The sequence below is a fragment of the Gymnodraco acuticeps genome, unplaced genomic scaffold (assembly GCF_902827175.1).
Source record: "Gymnodraco acuticeps unplaced genomic scaffold, fGymAcu1.1, whole genome shotgun sequence".
In the NCBI taxonomy this organism is placed as follows: Eukaryota; Metazoa; Chordata; class Actinopteri; order Perciformes; family Bathydraconidae; genus Gymnodraco; species Gymnodraco acuticeps.
The window spans coordinates 3,137,306-3,158,340 of record NW_022990023.1 but is presented as its reverse complement, the minus strand read 5'-3'; the positions used below and the strand labels follow the sequence as shown (position 1 = coordinate 3,158,340).

General features: G+C 41.3%; 1 protein-coding gene across 3 annotated transcripts; it reads left to right on the top strand.

Moving 5' to 3' along the window:
- Nucleotides 1–70: 70 nt before the first annotated feature.
- On the top strand, nt 71–20,633 carry LOC117544962 (liprin-alpha-3-like). Of its 3 annotated transcripts, none has more exons than XM_034214513.1 (32): nt 71–320; nt 4,167–4,955; nt 7,091–7,192; nt 7,607–7,771; nt 8,038–8,112; nt 8,225–8,284; nt 8,503–8,631; nt 9,519–9,611; nt 9,935–9,987; nt 10,962–11,055; nt 11,146–11,280; nt 11,790–11,873; nt 11,993–12,124; nt 12,227–12,289; nt 12,495–12,571; nt 12,902–13,085; nt 13,171–13,361; nt 13,509–13,752; nt 13,847–13,986; nt 14,097–14,245; nt 14,374–14,467; nt 14,980–15,061; nt 15,239–15,439; nt 15,525–15,587; nt 16,101–16,127; nt 16,898–17,073; nt 17,716–17,813; nt 17,922–18,097; nt 18,267–18,335; nt 18,730–18,892; nt 19,428–19,487; nt 19,607–20,633. In XM_034214513.1, the coding sequence occupies exons 2-31, from the start codon at nt 4,620–4,622 to the stop codon at nt 19,469–19,471; spliced, it is 3,699 nt and encodes a 1,232-aa protein (XP_034070404.1). In that variant the 5' UTR covers nt 71–320; nt 4,167–4,619; the 3' UTR covers nt 19,472–19,487; nt 19,607–20,633. The 3 variants fall into 3 exon arrangements, with proteins under 3 accessions (XP_034070404.1, XP_034070403.1, XP_034070405.1); XM_034214512.1 differs by having other exon boundaries at nt 19,425–19,487; XM_034214514.1 differs by lacking the exon at nt 8,225–8,284 and having other exon boundaries at nt 19,425–19,487.
- Nucleotides 20,634–21,035: the final 402 nt, after the last annotated feature.

Below are 21,035 nucleotides of genomic sequence, written 5' to 3'. Positions count from 1 at the left end.
TGCGCGTGAGAGCTGTGGCGCGCGCGTAAATCACAGGGATGCGGAGAATGCTGAGAGAATGTTTCTTTAAGACCCATTACCTTCCAATCCGACAGAGGGGGAGTCTGTGGTAAGGTGGCGTATCGTCTCTCTCCGCGTCCCCCCTCCTCGCCGTTTACATGTGGAAAAAGGAGAGACAGAAAGAAAAGGGAAAAAATAACACACCGAGTAAGCTTTATTCCGGTTTCGGGTGAGGGGCACCGAGGCACGATCCGCGGTGATGGACCTAAGGAATATTTAACATCAAACATGGACACTACAGACTCCCCGCGATGACTGTGGTAAGGATGCAACTTCACACCGCCCCATCGCAACCCAGTTTCCATTGAGAAGGAAAATAAGACCCATCGGTGGACGCGGAGGAGAAATATGCATGCAATAATATAATGATAAATGCATTTGTGTGCGTGCATGTGTGTGATAACAAGTATTGTGTTGTGAAGGATTGAGGGTGGTGGTGGTGTGCATGTGTATGTGTGGAAAGGGAGGTTGGGGGGGGGGGGGGGGGGTACTATTTGAATAGAGGCAAATAGGCTAATGTGAGAAAGACTATGCAATGTGCGGTGCCTATGTCAGGCATTGACAGGTGTGTTGGCAGTGCACAGCACGATTTATTTAGGGCGCGCTTGCTCGCTCCCGTTTGCATACAGTTAGGTGAGGTGAGAGAGAGGAAGAGAGAGAGAGAGAGAGAGAGAGAGAGAGAGAGAGGGGGGCAGATGATAGATACGATGCCACTGTATATTGGCCTACTATGTGTTGCTTGTAATTAATCATGGCTGTAACTAAGCCCTTTGCCGTTGGGAGCTTTGTAGTCAAACCTCCCAACTCGTCTCCCTGCTGTCACTGGGCTATATGGACCTGCCTATAATTCCATAATGTCTGGAGAAAGGCAGGCCCATTACTGAAAATGTGCGATGTGCATTTATGGGCCATTCTCCTGACGTGATGCTTTTCACAGTCGATCTCTGAAGTACAGATCCATCTTCCTCCCGTTTGCCTAAGTGCAATTTTAACACATGAGGAGCCAATTTCGAGATCCTCTCCTGTAGCCTACACTGCTTTTTTTACTATAAGAATGTAGAGACGCGCGTGCGTGCTCGTGCATGCTCGCGCGCCTATCATCGAGTGGTCTTTCCTCCATACATCTAGAAATGGAGGTAGCCACAGACCTGTCAGCCTCGTCATTTCCCCATTAGCCCTGTATGCAGTGTGAATGCCAGCGCAGTTAAATAAAAAGCGCAGATCTCATTCCCTCTGCCCAGCTGCCGACGATCACTTATCGATTCCAATGATCGGTTTCTCGGCCAGGGGGGGGTACTGTTTCATGGCATTAGGGTTGGGGGAGGAGGAGGAAGGGAGGGGTGGTCATTATCAGTCGCTATATGCTCTGCTTTTATTGAAATGCAAAGTGTGCATCCGTCGTGATTGCATTCTTTCGCTGGCAAGGCGATTTAACCAGGATGTAAAAGCCGAGCATAGAGAGACCCTCTTCTTTCTTCAGCTCTTATTGTCGGCGGATGTGGAAGCCTGCAAAACCCTCTCCCCGCCCCAGTGTCTGGTGGAGGAGAGCTGTTTTTACTGCTCCCTCTTCCTCCCTCTCACACCAACACACACAAGGCTATATGGCTTTTTCCCTTTGCTTATTTTTCGGAGGCAGGGAATATTTTGTAACATGATACACGGCCTGATTGGAAGCCTTGTCCTAATTGGTCATATAGCAACCAGATACTGTAAAGCCAGCCAGTCCACTCTTGGGTAGGCGGCTACAAGAAGGATTCAGTGTGGCCATGATGATGATGATTATGTGGGTAATCATAGTATGAAAACCCCCACATGCTTACTCAATCGATTTCATTGTGGTGACACCTTTACATGAGCTCACCTAATACACCAATGAAGCTAGCTCGTTTATAGAAACATGTTGTCATTGTTTTCAAACTGCCATGTTCCCTTGAGAATTTCCCTCATTTCTATGGCAGCAAGAGTGGCAACTATTCAACGAAAAAGGTCCCGATGATGCTCATAAAGCTGTAATGTTATGGCTATGTCTACAGTGTACATTTTGAGACACCAGTGTGTAGTGTTTTCTTGTTTCGAGTCATCTGTCTTTAACGCACACACACACTCCTAAACACACACACTTTAGGCCAGTAACCTCACAGCTCACTGTTCAGTCAAAACTGCAGGCTGCACAGTTATATTTTGCCTGTACTGAATCAGGACTCCGGCAATGAATGCTTTTATTTTTGCAGCAATCTTGTGACACGGAATAAAGTGAACTATTACTGTACAATCGTGTCTGCAGTAATTACATTACCCTGTAATGACGATGAGTAATTATCTCAAGAGGAGTTTTTCTTACAGAGCACACTGTTCTTTAACAAGAGTATTACAGGTGTTTTAAGGTCCTGAGCCAAGTCAAATGAATTTAAGAAAGATATTTGTTATGGTTTGTATCACAAAGTAGCAGTAAAGACTGTCTTTAGTTTGCACGTGTTCTCAATCCTAGTTTTATCAACAAAAAAGGGATCCATTAGGTGCCAAATGTTTCCATCCACAAATATATTGTTTCTTATAAAAATACAATATATAAAGATAATATATCTTTGGTCTTTGTAAAAGTATTGGAAGGTTATTGCTAATACTCATGCCGCATCTGGGTTAAAGCTTCTTATAAAGTATTTGGCCATTTTTAGGATTATCCCTTTGTTTGTGTACACAGTACTGTGTTATCATGACCTGCTTTACTACTGTAGATGCAGCTGTGAGTGTAGGAGATAAGCTTGAAACATTTATGAATTGGATTTCGTTTGAACTCTTACAATAAAATATATTTTAAGGAAATGTCAATTCAGTCCCACATCAGTGATTATCCATCAGTAGAGTACAGAAGAGAGGAAGTAGTTTTTCAGTGGGACATACGGTGAGGTTGCCAAGTACCCTAGCCAGCTCACCAGCATGAGGAGCTAATTTAGAGCTGTACCAGGCCTCCAATTACCAGCATGCAGTCCCCATCTATGCTTGTGGATGTCCATGTAATAGTACAGTGATAAGACCAATGGCAAGACTTGTTTTCACTGTTGCTGAGGCCTGTGTGCTAAATACTGTATTTTTTATTCAGAAAATGGATGATTTTGGTTGGACAAAGACATTCTTTATTGCATTGCCCAGTCTCACTGACGTACAGAAGCCTGCAAGAGGCACTAAATCAGACCAAACCACTTAAAAGTATAAAGGCCAGTGCAAGCCCCTGAGTATTGTAGACTAGACAGTGAAGAATATGGTGAGGAGTATAGAGGCACATGAGGCGCTATAATAATGCTGATTGCCTGAATCCATGTTGGCCCACGTTTGCAGCATGAGACAGAACCTGTTAAAAAAGATAGTTTGCAATCACATACTTAGAATAAGAATAATATGTTTTTATTTAGTGTGAAATATGTATGATGAAATAGATCTTTGCTGGTGTTAATTCAACCATTCCTTTCCAAATGTATAAAGATATACATGTGGGTTGTAAATGGCTCAACTATTAACAGAGCTTTACAACTTATTCAAATGCCTGCTAACATTAGCCCTCTATCAAACATGAATGTTACCAATCAGAGACTGTCCCTATACTCTCTCTCTACTTTCTGCTCAGAGAGCTTACGCGTTGGGCATCCCACCAGTAGTTTTACACTTACTGTAGCAATGTTTGTTTTTTGTTTTTAAAAAAAGATATAGTGAGCCAGGCTAGCTGTTTCAATTGTTTACAGTCTTTGTGAGATGCTTAATGTCATGCAGCATTTTAGTTAAACAGTTATAGTTGTATTATTGTCTCCTCAAGACATTTGTTAAGTTACATGACTCAGTGTGTATGCTATTCAAATACATCATTCATTATAGTCACGATAACCAGGTCAAAGTGGCAGGGATCAAGAAATCACAATATATTAGAGTTGTTATCACATTGTTATGTACTAAGTCAACATATTCCTTATTTTGTCATTGTATACCATCAATTGGCTTACTGTCACATTTCCATAGACTTCAATCCCTCTCTAGCAATGTCCATTCTCATTTTTTAAGTGCACAGTGAGGTTTATTAAGAAGGATCTAATGCAATGCCTTCTCTCTCTTTCTAGCTCTCACTCCTGGTGCTGTGAGGAGCTCTGCCTCGTGGACACTATTTAGGAGCATCGTCCTATTTTATCCCTTCCTTCCCCATAACCCCTTCCCTTCCTCACCCTCCGCCAATCCCAACCGCCCACAGAACGGCTTCCCTGTAGATACTCCTTCCTCTTGCATAACACAGGAACAAATAAGTATTCGGATCATATACGGTGCACGTTGGGACTTTGTGAAGGCGCACAAGTAAGCATACATAGAGTTGGAACAAAACACAACAAAAGCAATAGACAGAGGAAGATATGCTTATCAAAGGAATTACATTTTTGGAAAACTGACGATGTAAAGATTCATATTTTGTACATTAAACTTTTAAATAATAAAAAAAAACAAGGCACGACTACAAACATTTTGCACGCACAATCCCCATTTAGTTTTATTCAATAACCTGACACACAAACCACGGTCTCATGATGATGTGCGAGGTAATGCCCACCATTTCTGAGGATGGGCGAAGTGGAACTGGCGGGGGTACTACCTCACCTCCCGGGACAGGAGTCGGGGGCCCCGGAGGTGCAGGTGGAGCAGGAGGCTTCAGTGGGAAAGAGGCCAGGGGCGGAGGAGACGAAGGAGGAAGCACGGGGAACCTGGAGTCCTTAATGGTCAACATGCTGACAGAGAGGGAGAGGCTGCTGGATAACCTGAGGGAGACGCAGGACTGCCTGGGAACGGCTCAGCTCCGCCTGCGAGACCTCGGCCACGAAAAGGAGTCCCTTCAGAGGCAGCTGACCATCGCCCTGCCACAGGTACAGCTGTTTGTATGTGTGTGGAGGAATCAGCCTAGTGTGTGTGTTGAGTTGAACACTCCTCCTTGGTAGGTAACATCGTCTTCCTCAGTGATATCAGTGTCTAGTTATGTACAAGTTTCTTAGTGTGTGTCATTGTGAAGCGAGCTCATGAGACAGTAAGCCTTCGCCGTGACAGTTCATGCAGAGAGACAGTTTATGTTAAATACTTCCTCCTCTGCGTCTTCAGAGTTTTCCTTCCTAATGTTGTTTTGACTAATGCAGAGGGTTTATGTTCCTTTCATCTTCTGGCTATTTAGTCGAAGTTGCATCCGCAATTTTCCCCTTGATGTGTAATCAGGTTTTATTGTGTTTGTTGACCATGTTGTTAGTGGATGAGTAATGATGCTGGAAGCTAATATGTTAATGGTTTCAGCTAAACTAAATGAACACTTCATTTTCTAGGAATTCTCTGTAGTTTATGGGATGAAATTGCTTAGTAGTAATGTTTTATATTTTATTATCACATGAGCAGCTTTCTCTTCTTTTGTTGGGAACATTCTTAAACTCTGATTGTGTTTATAAGTCCTATTAAGACATATTGGCATGGTTAGCATTCCAAGTCAGAAAGGTATTTATTTGTTAAAATTTTAAAATCTATTTTGGTGTCTAGGAATGAAAGGAGAAAGAAAAGGGAATTAAACATTTCAATCTAGCACTCAGCTCAATATGCAACATAGTGAGTCACCACAGCTGCTCCCATTGTCATAACATGTCTGCATGCTTTGCTAGTTACAAAAACGACCTTGAAAAGCGATGGAATCAAGTGCAATCCAATTTAGTTTAAGGATTGAAATTATGAATTTCTTTCAGACGACGATACTCACTACCAGTAAATACCTGCTTCTCATTGGCAAAATTGTTACAATAACCAATAACTTTATAAATCTTTATAGGTGTTTGCGATATTGTGTACAAACCTGTACATCTCTATCAATATGCAGCCCATCACTTCAAATGTGTATTTCCAATGTATGCAACTAATGTCCTTGTACATTATAAAGTACGAGCGATAGATTTATTAACAAAGCACTTATATACTAATAAAGGACTGGCTTATCTAAAGCCAGTTGAGTAGCACTTGAAATGTTTGGCTCTATGAAACCTGATGTACTTATATGATTCTGTTTTCTTCAAGGTTGTGTCTTCCTGGTCGAATGTACTTATTGTAAGTCGCTTTGGATAAAAGCGTCAGCTAAATGCAATGTAATGTTATAAAGCAGGCTGCAAACTAATTTAAATTAATTGAGGCCTATGGAGACAAATAGAAAATGAACAACAAGAGGATAAGGGAAAAACAATCCCATAAGGCCAAGAGCCAATGGACCCACTGTGTCACCATCTGTATAGATCTCTTTCCATCTTACATCCTGCATGCAAACACAGACCAATTTCATGTGTCGACTTCAACCTTTTCTGAATCATAAAGCAGCTAATCCTGACTGTAAAACTGCATATGCACATCATTGTCATTCACATAAACAGCTATTGCCTCTTAGCTGAGGGCTTCAGAGGTGTTTTATGGAGACATAAAAAAATCACTGACCATGGATTGTACCAGTGTTGCTTAAGAAAATCATGTGAGACACGCCCTCCTGCACTCAGTCAAAGGCATTATGCAGGAGTTGCAAATCTTTCCCAGCAGTGTTGTGGGGGACATATTGATGCTTTTGAGGGGGGTCTCTCTTCTATTCCAGTGCAGAGCCATTGCGTAACAGTGTGATGTAATCCATCCATGAATGCGAGTTCACTGAGGAGGATGAGCAAGCGATGAAGAGAGAGAGAGTGCTGGAAAGTGTGTCAGTGATAACATGATGGTTATGTGGGTTTACATCATGTGCGTCTCCCCATGTTCATGGTCTCAGGTGTTCCACACAGCATTTTTCTGGAGCGCTTTGGTGATATTTGTAGTGCTATGTGTCCATATGTGCTGACAGCAGCCAATTCCATTTCATTCCCTGAGTCACTTCATTTGTCTGGCCTGAATTATTATCTTTTCCTTTAAACTTTCAGCTCAAGCGGAGACCACTCACATTCAACTATCAAACCGAACAGTTTGTTTCTTTGCCCCTGATCGCAGCTTGTGTTTTCCACAGGAGTTTGCTGTGTTGACTAAAGATCTGAACGTTTGCCGGGAGCAGCTTCTGGAGAGGGAGGAGGAGATTGCCGAGCTCAAGGCGGAGAGAAACAACACGCGTGTAAGATGTTTGGCGGCCATTTTGCTTATTAGCACTGTGTTATGCTCTGTGTTATGTTCTTCACCCATTGTGTGGGTGTCACACTGTTTAATTTGATTCTGGGTTTTTTCCCTGCTTCTCTTCCTCTTTCTCCTCCACATGTTGTCTTCATGACTCCTTTTGTGTCCTTTTCTGCTTTTACTTTCACTCACTATGCTACCTGCACTCATCTTTCCACCATATGTCTTTACAAACGCTTCACTTCTCTGCATCTTCTCAAAAATCTCTGTCTGTCTCTTATTCTGTGTCTTATTTTCTTTCTTCCTCACGTGTCCCCATCGTTTAAACTCTCTTTCTTACCTCCCTCTGTTCACCTCTTTGCATTATCCTGCCACCTCTCCGTCTCCTTCCACTTTGACCCACTCTTTCCTGTAGTTGTTGCTGGAGCACCTGGAGTGTCTGGTGTCTCGCCATGAGCGCAGTCTGAGGATGACGGTGGTGAAAAGACAAGCCCAGTCCCCGGCAGGGGTTTCCAGTGAGGTGGAAGTCCTCAAGGCCCTCAAGTCTCTGTTTGAGCACCACAAGGCTCTGGATGAGAAGGTGGGATAAAGTACTTTCCTGCAGGGCCTTAAACTGCTTAAAGGCATATTTTAAAGAAAATGTGGTCAAAGAATGTAATGATGTGACTGTTTTAGCCAATTATGAACTGTTTAATTGGCTTTATCGCTTGATAACTTGCTCTTTCAAGCTTATCAGGAAGGTCAAGAAGATGTAGTTAATTTGGGAGACGAATAAGAGCAAATCAAAATATTGCTTGACTCATAATTTGTATACGCCGCTGTATCAGTTATTGTTTTACCCCACAGGTCCGAGAGAGGCTCCGTGTGGCCCTCGAAAGGGTGTCCTTGCTAGAGGACCAGCTTGCAACATCTGCTCAAGAGGTAAACTCCAGTATGAATGATTTTTCCGTGTCTCAAGGATGTTCTAGCTTGGTGTTAAGAAAGAACATTCATTTATATTGTCTGTCTGCCCATTGTGTCTCCCCTTTTCCAGGTAATCTCTTTAAGAGACCAAATTAAAAGACGTCAACAAGGGGCGGACGGCGGGAAAGATGTAAGGGAGGGCTTTATGCATGTTGGTTCCAGTTGTTCATGTGTATGTGTTAGAATCTAGAAAGTCAGTAGAAAGTAGATATACTCTATGGGTACCACGTGTGTCAGTATGTCATCTACATGTCATTTATTTCACCTACAACCTTGAGTGTTTCTAACTAGTTGTTCTCCTTCATCACTCCACTTTTCTTTTTTTTTCTATATTTGTCATCATTCCAGCGACTACCCAATGGGCCCTCCACTGGCCTGGAGGAGAGCGAGCTGGAGAGGCAGCGAGAAGGAGAGATAGAGCGGCAGAGATCTGAACTCTCCCAGCTGAGGGAGAGGCTGGCCCTCATGTGTCGCCAGGTGAGTGTGTGTTCCTGTTTGACTGCCATCATGAGGACCAATATTTTATTTTTACAAAGTGGGGACATCACTTTTTGGAATTATTTTTCCAAAGTGAGGGACCAGGGTTAGATTTGAATTCTTAGCCGAAATTTCAATATAAATGTATATCTATCTGTGTACAGGCAATTTTTATCCCTTTTTCCTCCATATAAAAGTTTTGACAGGAAGCAAATAAAAACATTTACCAAAATGTCATACAATCCTTTAAGGTGAGTGAATTGTTAGCACGGAGGACTAGAAATAAACATTTATCTGCGCGTTTGAACTATAATACTGCATTTTTTAAATGTTTTGTTACATTCAATGACGACTGGATATTATCATAATGTTGTTTAATGTCCTCAATTGAATAGAGGTAACTCAAACACTGTAGAGGTGATCTATCTTCAGCACATCTACAAGTCTCCCTTTCCACTCTTGTTGAACTATAGCTGCTTTTTCTTAAAAGTCAAAATATAAACTATATGATGCAAAATAAAAGGGCATTTATATTTTATCATAGACATATTGTATGTAGCACTGTGTAACGTGTCAACAATATATAGGTAAAGATACCTAACCTAGAATCTGTTTGACAGTCTGGTCAGAAGAGATAAGGATGTAAAAGAAAACTGAAAGAAGCACATTCTGTCTCTAGTTCTGCGTGTTAGATGCGTCAGACTCTCAGCATGTTACACTTATGTCAGTGATGCTTTTTAAAACTATTTTTCAACTCTACAATGGCCAGACAGACATTTGTAATGAATCACGTGCAGTGTCTATTGCAATTGGTGCCGTGGCAGTTAACTCTGACTCACGTAGGTTCAAACTGTGTCAGCTTGTGTCCATTTGTGATCTCACGTCAGGTTGGGGAAATAGAGGAACAGCTTGCGGCCGCCAGGAGGGAGGTGACGAAGTCGGAGGAGGCCAATCAGAAGCTCCAAAGGGAAGTGAAAGAGGTCTGTATCTTTCCGGCCAAGACCCTGAGATCCCTCGATTCCTGGGGCTCCAATTTTATATTTGCACAATGGGCATAAGTATTAATATGCCATATTTTGGAGGGTAGTTGGAGTAAATTAAGATAAATTAAACTGTTAAGACATGGATATGTGAATATTGTTGTTACTGCAGATATACAAAAGAAGATATAATAAATACTTGAGAAAAATAAAGGCAATCCACACATACATGTTCTTCTTCTGTTGAATAACTCTTACCTTTTGTATATTATAAAACGCCCTGTGCATCGTCTTGTTTCATGATACATTTTGTATTCCTCTAGGCTCTTTGCCAAAGGGAGGACATGGAGGAAAGGATTACTACACTAGAACGCAGGTAACCTTTGCTGTGTTTGAGGAATCTATTCTTAGCTTTAGTGAGGACTTATTTTGGATCCAGAATGCATACATAAGCTGTAATTAACATAGCAGAAGGACCATATGTTCCACCTTTTGGATGGAAATGTGTCGCAAAGGTGTTCTTACACCTCTTTATACAGTCTAAGGCTGTTTAACATAACTGCATTTGCATTATATCCTTATTAAGCTGTGAGTGAAAACCAAAGAAAGCAGATATTTTTGCACAGTTTGTTTAAAAGCATCAATATAACTGGATATCATACTCTTTGGATTAAATGTACAGTATAGAAAACTAAGTTAGTGTTAAAGAATATCATATTTTAAAAGTTAAATTGATGAATCTTTTCATTTAATTGCCTGAAGGTAAATGTCTTCAAAAAAATAAGAAATTCAAACTTACCTCTTTCCAATGTCAACAATGAACTTTTGAAATCAATACCTAATAAATAATCGCCACCTTTACCAAAAAAAGAGCCGGTTTTTAACTGCATAATGTTGAATTAATGGTAGTGTCTTTTTAGGAGAATTATCTGTAAATAAAAATGTATTATATGCAGGTTTATTTCCTTTATATATACAGTGTATGGTTTATTCACAAGCTTCCATCAACCTCCACCCATAAGGGTAGATTAGCATATTGTGTTTGTTGCTTGAGGGCAAACAATGACTGTTTTTCTCTCAATACTGTTTGTAAAGCTTAGATGCTGTGAGCACAGAGTATTACAGTATATGAAGGCATCTCAGATTCAGCATTTTAATATTTTTGATCACTTCATATTTTCTCCCATCTGGATTCTGGCAGTTTGACAGTAAGAGGACACGGTTTTTGGGTATTTTAGTGAATCAATTCCCAGTGGAAATTACAGCCTTGCATATAATCACATCTATCATGTTATGTTGGCTGAGAAATGTAGCTGTAATGATTCAATGGTGGCTTGGTGTTGAATGCAGGTACCTCAGCGCCCAGAGGGAGGCGACTTCTCTCCATGATATCAAAGACAAGCTGGAAAACGAGCTGGCCAGCAAGGAATCACTGCACAGACAGGTAGGAATGGCTCAAATCAATGAAATATTCAGCATATGTTTGACTCATACATTCAGTACTGAACATGTGTGTTTTGTTCTGTGTGTCCAGAGTGAAGAGAAGAACAGACAGCTGCAGGAACGTCTGGATGAAGCCAAGCAGAAGCTCCAGCAGACCCTGCAGAGGGCTGAGACGCTGCCTGAGATCGAGGCCCAGCTTGCCCAAAGGGTTGCTGCTCTCAACAAGGTACGTTGAGTGAAGGGAAAAAAACACACTGTCCGTTTCTATCCAAAACACATACCACTATAGTTCTAATGGATGCTTATGTTTTATATATTTGTCATAGCCTGTATCAGTTAAACAGATAATAATGTGCCTTTTGGAACAAAAGCCTACAAGTCTTTATTTGGATTTACATAATTTTTGGGATACTTTTTATTTATTGACTAATATATTTAAAGTGATATTAAAGCTGATAACAGCTTCAGTTAATGCAATTCATGCTTCACCATGGACAAAGAATTAGAGGGAGGATTTTATACATTAATACAAACCTATATACCCACCGGTACCCATTTTCATACACTGTATATGTATATACACTCCTACTCACGTACATATACAAACACACGCACATAAGCAGAACTGAAAACACCAAGCAGTGAAGAAATGAAAAACACTTGTTTTGCCCCCAAATAAAAAGAAATTGGTTTTGTTGGTAAGAGCGTATGGAAATGTTATTTCTTCTAATGTAGGCAGAGGAACGGCATGGAAACTTTGAGGAGCGACTACGACAAATGGAGGCTCAACTCGAGGAGAAGAACCAAGAGCTACAGAGGGTAACATATTATTTTGCTCTCTACTTGGCTATACTGTATACCATTTTTAAACAAGATTAAAGTGTGTTTGTCTACTTTTATACATGTTGAACACCTCTCTTGGGATCGTGTCATTTCAGGCGAGGCAGAGGGAGAAGATGAATGATGAACACAACAAACGCCTCTCAGATACAGTGGACAAGCTTCTGTCCGAGTCCAATGAGAGGCTGCAGCTCCACCTCAAAGAGAGGATGGCAGCGCTAGAGGAGAAGGTAACGAGGAGACTAATTAGTGGTGCAAAAATATTTTGTGATAAAATGGAAGATAAGGAAAAAGTTGGTAAAACATGTATGTTCTTTCCTCCGCTCTGCTAGAATGCTCTATCAGAGGAACTGTCTAACATGAAGAAAATCCAAGATGATCTCATAGCTAATAAGGTATTCACTTTTTCAGCTATGTAACTAATATATTTTCATTTTCTGTTTGGGAAAGGACGAGGTAATTTGTCCGTCTTGTGCATAATCACACTTTCTACATGTTTGCTAAGGATGTTGACTTTTTTTCTTACATTTAAAAAAAGTCCCAGTTTACCTTTTCCTCAGAATCAAAGCAAATGACAATGTTGTTTCCTCTGTGCTTTAGGAACAACTCCTTGCTGAGCTGGAGCGAATCCAACTGGAGCTAGATCAGCTGAGAGGCAGGCCTGGCTCTTATTCCAGGTTAGCCACAATGAACCTTTAAGGGAATTTATTATCTCAAGGGATCATTTACGCTGCCCCCTTCTGTTTGTTTTCTCCTGTGTTTACTTTTAATGTGCTTCCACTAAATTCTATTTTATAAGGTAATTATTCAGACCATACCTAGAGGGTGTTGTCCTGGATAACAAGTGTGCAAATAATGTATGCTTTATACATATTGATACTGTTTTGCATTGTTTTTAATTCTAGGGTGATTTGGTGTGTTGTCTTTCATAATGTTAGTCCCAAGAAATGGGCGCATTGTTATCTTTAAGTACTCACATCACTAATGAATTCTGGATCTCACCATAGGGCGGGCAGCGTGAGCTCTCTTCCCTCCACCCTCTTTCGAAGATCTCTTCCAGGGAGCGCCTCAGAGCTGCGGTACCCTCAGGGCGGAGGCTCGCTCCCGTCCGGCTACACCAACTCCACTACTGGGATGGTGGTCAGGCGGACGCACCGAGGTCGCTGGGGGGCTCGAGACGACAGCAACAAGGTGCTCATCTCACACTGAGATAATAATGATTATAGTATCAGTTTGTATTAGGATGATCATTTTATGGATTTCTCGCTCTTCCCAGTATGGAGAGTGGGACAGCGGCTCCATGCTTGGTCCCGGGTATGATGGTGGAGACGGAGGCTGCTCTGACGATGAGGACGACCGGGAGACTCTGTTCGGGTCGGAGCTGCTGTCTCCCAGCGGACAGACAGATGTACAGACTCTGGCCATCATGCTGCAGGAGCAACTGGAGGCCATCAACAAGGAGATTAAGTGAGTTTTACATCCACTACAGTTTAATTTGAAATGCTAAGGCCATTTGTGCCACCAATAGGTTGCCTTCAAACAAAATGATGTGAGCTTCCTTTAAAGATAAAAGCCTGAAATGTAAACGTATTTTCTCCTCCCATCTACTCTCAGGCTCATTCAGGAGGAAAAGGAGAGCACAGAGCTGAGGGCCGAAGAGATAGAGAGCCGGGTCAGCAGCGTGGCCCTCGATGCCCCATCTCTTCCCCCCTCCTCACTGGGAGGACGGGACAGCGTCGGGAGGGGATACATGACTCCCTCCATCACCTCCTCCACGTTGGCGTCTCCCTCACCTCCCAGTTCTGGACATTCGACGCCCCGCCTGCCACATTCCCCTGCCAGAGAGAATGACAGACAGGTACGGTGTGGGTGTTGTGATATAAGCTACAAATGTGTTTTAAATGAGGACATTTTAACCTGTATAGATTCACCCAACTCTCTTCACCCTGCAGAATAGCAAAGATGGTGAAGAATGCAGAGCTCTTGCCCTGATTGACTCCAACACTCCCGCGGTTCCTCGAGCCCTGCGATTGGACAGAATGACACACACTCACCCGGGAGCAGGACTCGACGACCTCCGTGAATTTCGCAGGTACTCTCACGAAGGTTTTTTTATAGATTGTTTATTTGGCCAACAAACTATCCCCAAGATCTGCTCCATGTGTTGGTTTGACTTCCTGTTTTTCCTATCTCTGTCCTCAGTCTCTCTGCTGACGGTTCTACCACCGCCAGCCAGGATTCCCTCCACAAGGTCAACAAAAAGAAAAGCATTAAGTCCTCAATTGGTCGTCTCTTTGGCAAAAAGGAAAAAGGGAGGATCGGTACACCTGGTCGGGAATCTTCCTCACTGGGTCCGTGAACCGATAGAAACTACTCAATCACTATACTTTTTTTTATGTCCAACTAACAAATATATTATGTCAACATTGATCATTGATTCATAGAATAAATGTTATTTATTGACCGTTTAACTTTCCAGCCTCCACACCCTCTGATGACCTGGGTTCTGACCCGTTAGGCCTGGCTAAACTTGGGACTGGAACAGTGGAGAAAGACCGCCGCAGCAAAAAGAAGTGAGATCAGTCATCTTTACACACACTTAAAACATATCATCATATCAATTCTGTTTTTGATATAAAATATCTGGAACTGTAGAAGGAAGGGGGAAATTATCATTTGTTTTCTGTCAGCAAGGTCTGTGTTGTTCGTTGTCCGTTGACTCTTGGTCCTCTGTCCGCCAGCTTCCATTTGATGACATTTGTATAACATACTATCCTACAACATTTTCTTGACCATTTGTTTGACATAAAATGCCTCTTATGATAGTATACAATATATAATCACTTTGTATACAATAGTCAATGTTATGGCATATAATATGACATTTCAATGTATTTTTTGGAAATATTATACTTTTGATCTTTCTGATTTATTTTCACATACTAAACACTGACGTTTTATGACTTATTAGTTACATACTATACAATGGTTTCACTATGACATTTTTCTGACGTAAAGAAGACAGTGGTGAAGTCAGATACGTAGAAATGTATCTTTGACAAAGGTTTTCCTCTCTCCTCGCCAGACATGACCTGTTAGAAGAAGCCTGTCGCCAAGGTCTGCCTTTTGCCTCATGGGACGGCCCGACCGTTGTAACGTGGCTTGAGGTAAGTCCTGACACATCCACCAAAGAGTCACATAGATATCCAGCTTCTCCAGGGATAAATCCAATGGAACCGATCAAGTTTTACAATAGCGTCAAGTTACGGTTACACAATCTGTATGCTTAAAAACAAAAGTGACACTTTTTGATACATTGCTTGATACCATCTCTGTTCATCCAGCTGTGGGTAGGCATGCCAGCATGGTATGTGGCAGCGTGTCGTGCAAACGTGAAAAGCGGCGCCATCATGGCCAACCTCTCGGACACAGAGATCCAGCGGGAGATCGGCATAAGCAACCCTCTCCACCGGCTCAAACTCCGCCTGGCCATTCAGGAAATGGTCTCCCTCACCAGTCCGTCTGCACCTGCCAGCACTCGCTCTGTAAGGCTCAGTAAAACAGCATTTTATCACTCTTGAAAATCAGCGAGTAAATTATGTCTAAATGACTTGCTTACTGTCATTACAGTCGACCAGTAATATTTGGATGACGCATGCTGAGATGGAGTCTCTCGCTGCTGCCGTCAAGCCAGTAAGAATATTACATTTCTGCCAAATCACTAAAAGAAATCCATTATTTAGAATATTGCTTTACTTAATGTTTATGGATGTAGCACGTAATACCTCAAACAGTTCTGATACCAACACTTTTACAGTCAAATATTGTTAAATATATATAATCGTTTAAGTTATGACCTCAATAAAAGGTCTCACATTCATAAACTTTTGTTCTTTTTCTTTGTCTCTGATTAGGCTTGTTTGGCTACTCCTTTCCCTTACTATTCCCTCAAATCTGTATTTGATGTAGTGTTTTTTCCAACTAATTCTCTCTCACTAACAAAACTTTCCTCCCTCTGCCTTCCCTACTTCTTCTCCATTCTCTCCTGATTCTCTCCTGATTCTCACACACACACACACACACACACACACACACACACACACACACACACACACACACACACACACTTCCCCCTGGTGATATTTCCCTCTCTTTGGAACTCTCTGTTCCATTTCTCTTCAATTTCTTCTTTTCCTGGAACACAAGGAGCAAAAGGAGTTCAGCTGGGATCAGGTGAGTCATCTGGTCACTGATTCTGAATATCACAATGGAAACAGAAAACCAAACATTGCTTTTAAGGCAACTTAGGGGCCAATGCTGTTGAAAAGTGTGCTCTTTTTGGCTCGTGCTTTAGCAAAATCCCTCAAGTTCACATCAAATAAGTGGTCAATGTTAGGCAGTAAAAATATTCTTTATAGATCATTTCTTGTCCAGATACCTTCAAACTTATGTTTGCAGTAAGTGGTTAAACAGTCCATTTAAGGCCAGGTGTTATAATCCTTAAAAACCTAGCTTAAACCATATAGGAATGTGTCAGGCTGAAGGAAGACAATCCATAACCAAGCAAAGTCTTTCTTATTGATGGGGTAAAATAATCTGTTGAGCATTTGGAAATCATTTGTTAACAAGCAGAGCCATTCGTAAGAGCTTATAAACTCTTTTTGTCGGGGTACCGAGTTATTAAGTGGTGCAAATCTATCAAAACTAATTCCAGTCTTGCTCAGTTTACAGCATAGATATCATAGACCATGAAAATACCTGAGATACCACCAGAGTTATTTATCTTTGCCATTTTAGCTTACAATTCCCATGTTTCCTGTTACGTGTGATGCATCAACTGGCACAACTGCGGGATGTGTTTGTGTGTTTTGTTCATGATTGTGCGTATACAGTATACAGCACTGCAGTGTTTATAAAATACACAGGAAGGAGAGACAGATGTAGTCGGGGGGACTTTGTGTTGTCTTGACCCTTCTCACACCCACCTCCCATTCGTCCTCCAGATCCTGGCCTATGGAGACATGAACCATGAGTGGGTTGGAAACGAATGGCTGCCCAGCCTGGGTCTGCCCCAGTACCGGTCCTACTTCATGGAGTCTCTGGTGGATGCCCGTATGCTTGATCACCTCACCAAGAAGGAACTGAGGGGCCAGCTGAAGATGGTGGACAGTTTCCACAGGTCTGAACGTCAGACGTTTATACAGATTGTCTCTCTTTGGCGTATATATCCATGGATGAAAAACTGATCAGGCTTATGGGGCACAGGCCAAAGATACTTTTAACAACAAGGTTTCACTTTGAACCAGGAAGAGACTCTAAATGACCACTTAGAAACATAAAACAATAAGAAAGTCCCTCAAAAGACTTCAATGGAACCCATATGACTACAAAGACCTGCAGAACAGCTGAAGAGAGACACACAATGACCACAAAGGAAAACTAAACAGCAACATAGAGACACAAAATGACACAAAGATTAAAGAAAATACAAATCTAAAGAGACACAAAAGGACTATAAAACAACACAAATAAACCACAAAGAAACACAAAAGAGAAACGGAACAACTACAGTGAGAATCAAATCAACAACGTAGAGAAACAAAACAACCACAATGAGACACAACATGTTTCACAAAGAAACCTAAAATGTTTACAAAGGGACGCAGAAAATTAAAATGAGACAAATAAGTAGGTGTGACTTGCTCCTATGTAGAAGTAGAGGATGAGGTCTTTTATATGTTTGAGCTCTGTCTCATAATCCACTGATGTATATACCCCAGCTTTGATGGAAATAAGATCAATGTGTCCTCCTCACTTACAGGGTGAGTCTTCACTATGGCATCATGTGCTTGAAGCGCTTAAACTATGACAGGAAGGAGCTGGAGAGGAGGAGGGACGAGAGCCAACACCACAACCAAGGTGAGGATTCTGTTCTTAATACCAAATGTTCCCTTCAGACATTATATCAAAGCGTACATTTGCGCATGCTTTTTGTTGATAACTGCCTCTCTGGGACCTTCTCCACAGATGTCATGGTGTGGTCCAATGAGCGAGTGATGTGTTGGGTGCAGGCTATCGGTCTGAAGGAGTTTGCTGACAACCTGTTAGAAAGCGGGGTGCACGGGGCCCTCCTGGCACTAGATGACACCTTCGACTACACTGACTTGGCCCTCCTGCTCCAGATACCCAATCAGAACACACAGGTAATCCCCAGCAAATCACTTTAGGTGCCTACACAGAGTCCTTATCTCACAACTGTTGTCATAAGTTCTCTTTGCCACACCTTATGTTTACCATCAAGATAATCCTGATCTCTAACTCTTAAATTATCTTAACTATGATCTTAAAACGCTGTTGGTCTATCGTTTGCAGGCGAGGCAGCTCCTGGAGAAGGAGTACAACGGTCTCATCACCATGGGAACAGAAAGGAGGCCAGATGAGGTACGACAAAGCAGGATGGCAGTAGAAAATCAATCACGATAATCACCACTGCCAGGAGTCGGGAGTGTGTGTTGATCGTAACAGCTCAGGCTAAGACTGTTTTACTTGACAAAAGGGCCTTTGATCCAAACGTGTCAATTGTTGCCCTTTGTTAAATGTGTATCACGACATTATTATTTCCTTTCAGTTGTAAAGAATAGTTGTATAGAAGACTCAAATATCTTACATCCTTATAAAGAAAGTATTTATGTCATGTAACAGCTTATAGGACTAAATGCTCTGTAACTGTGGTCTATTGTCACAACCAAACCCTTCTTAACAAGACCCTGATATAGATATCCCTAAGGGTGAATGCTGTCATTTTAAAATCACTGGTGTTATTTCATCTCTACAGGACGGCTCAAAAACATTTACACGGTCACCGTCATGGAGGAAAATGTTCCGGGAGAAGGACCTCCGCGGCGTGACGTCCGACTCTTCAGAGACATTACCTGCCAACTTCCGTGCCTCCGCCATCTCGACCCCCTCCGTCACCCTGAGAAAAGTCCAGAGTGAAGGTGAGGAGAAGCAGCTCACAGCGGCTGATTTAAAGCAGAACTGCTGGGATCTGGCATCACACAGTGGTTCATCGAGTTCAAACATGTGTGAGAAAACATCAGTGATCTTTCTCTTTAGTGGCCTCTATAGCGAAAATAAGTCATTGCAGGTGTGTTTTTGTTCTCAGAGATCCAAAAAAGTGTCATCTATGTGACGTCAGTCCCTTTTTCCTTTTGTTTTTATCGTCTGTACTTTTCAGTGATTTATTTGTTTGTTTGGCTACAGAAACCGTTTTTCGCAACACAAGCGGAGACCATAAAAGTGTTATTTTAGTGTTAATAAAGCTTGAAGTTATTCATTTATTGACTTCACAGTGTTAAACATAGTGCCTAAGATGGACAGTGAAAGATGGAGATTTAGCAGCTTGGTTAAATATCTCTAAATCCAAGGTCAAAATAGTTACAAAGACTGAGTTTAAGAGGATATGATGAGATGTCGCATCATGGAGAAAATAATAAGATTAATGACTGATTACCTTCTTTTCTCTGTCAGTAGGTCCGAGAGGAGAGTCGGGGTCCGTCAGAACATATTCCTGCTAAAAGATAAGCACACCAGGTAAGAACAAATCACGCTCAGTGTATCTGTAGCTAAAAATAGATTGTGTGAACACCAGATCAAACATCTCATCTCAGCAGGAGCTTTCACGATTCTTTTGTTTTTACTCCATTTTGTAGAGCCCCGCCTCTATCCTAACCCGAGGAAGAAAAAAAATCACATTTTTTGAAGAAAAAAAGGATCAAAATCAAAAATGGACTCTAAGAAGATGACCAACAAGATTTACACGAGATGTCTCGAAGAATGAAAGACACTGAGTGAATGAATTCTGAAGAGAGTGAATGTCTGTTTATCCATCTGTTTCTCTCTCTCCCTCCCTCTGTCTCTCTCTATCCCTCTCTTCCTCTCACCCCATCTTGATCCATAGTTGTGGCATGACGCTGTTTGATTCTGTAGAAAGTGGCCTGTAGAAAGTGACCATCGCCTATCGTGAATACATATCCTGTTTTTGAGTGTGAGATGGCAATATTGACACAATGATTTTTTTGTATTTTAAAAATTGGAAACTGCATTCCAGTTCGTATTGGGAGAAAGAAACCCCTTCAGGTGATCTCAATATGATTTAGACTAAAAATAGAACATACTCTGACTAGAAACATCACAACACAATAGAGTCTGGGGAGAGGGAGGTTCAAAGAGAGCGTGTGAGCGTACACAGGGGAAATTAAATGTATGCTCTTAAGCCATAACAGACATGAGATGCACAAATGTGAATATGACAGACAATGAGACGTTTAGCCAAGTGCTTTATGACAAAATCCTGTTCAAAGTGGGGAAAAAAAGAGGTAAGCATTTGTGTTAATATGCATGCCAAAATCAACCATTCTAGAGTGAACGTCATGATATCAATCATCTAATGATCTGGAAGCTTGGGTCAGGACTTTGTAAAATGTGTGTATTTTATTTGTATAATTTTTTATGATAAATGCTATTGTATGTATGTATAGTGTGTGTGTATGTGTGTGTGAGTGTGCGTGCGTGTGTGTGCGTGCGTGTGTGTGTATTAAACTGTACGTTCATTTCATACCTAGTTTTAAGACTGACTGTAACTTAATTTTAAGTTGAAAAGGGAAATATGTTTTAAATTATGGACATTTAAGATATGCTACTTGTATGTGTACATTTTGAAGAAAAAAAAACAAATTGTGTTATGATTTACAATCATATTATTGGAGAGTAGTGATGATAATTGAATATAATATGATAATAATGATTGTAAAAGCTGTAATTAAAAAACATACCTGTAAAATGCTGCTGGATGAGTTTTTGGAAGTTTCTCCCCACAATGAGAGAAGGTCTCAGATAGCTGGCTGGGATATATCTCTCTGTCATCTTTCAGAGTAACTATTGAAATGCAGATTCTTAATTGAACTTTCAACTTGGACACAACACTAAGAAATATATCAAGACTAATCAGAAATAGGTAAGAGTGGAGCAAGGATCTTTTTAGGAGGTATCTTTTTCTCTTTAACTAAAAGATTAGGGTGGAAAAGTTAACCATGCCACCAATAGGCTAACATGTAGGAAGGGATCAACAATGTCATATTG

Excerpts from the sequence above, each read along its gene's own strand:
- LOC117544962 (XM_034214512.1), top strand. The coding sequence starts at position 4,620 with ATGATGATGTGCGAGGTAATGCCCACCATTTCTGAGGATGGGCGAAGT. Across the intron at positions 13,362-13,508 it reads GCCATCAACAAGGAGATTAA|GCTCATTCAGGAGGAAAAGG; the intron begins GTGAGTTTTACA and ends ATCTACTCTCAG. Across the intron at positions 15,440-15,524 it reads CACCTGCCAGCACTCGCTCT|TCGACCAGTAATATTTGGAT; the intron begins GTAAGGCTCAGT and ends CTGTCATTACAG.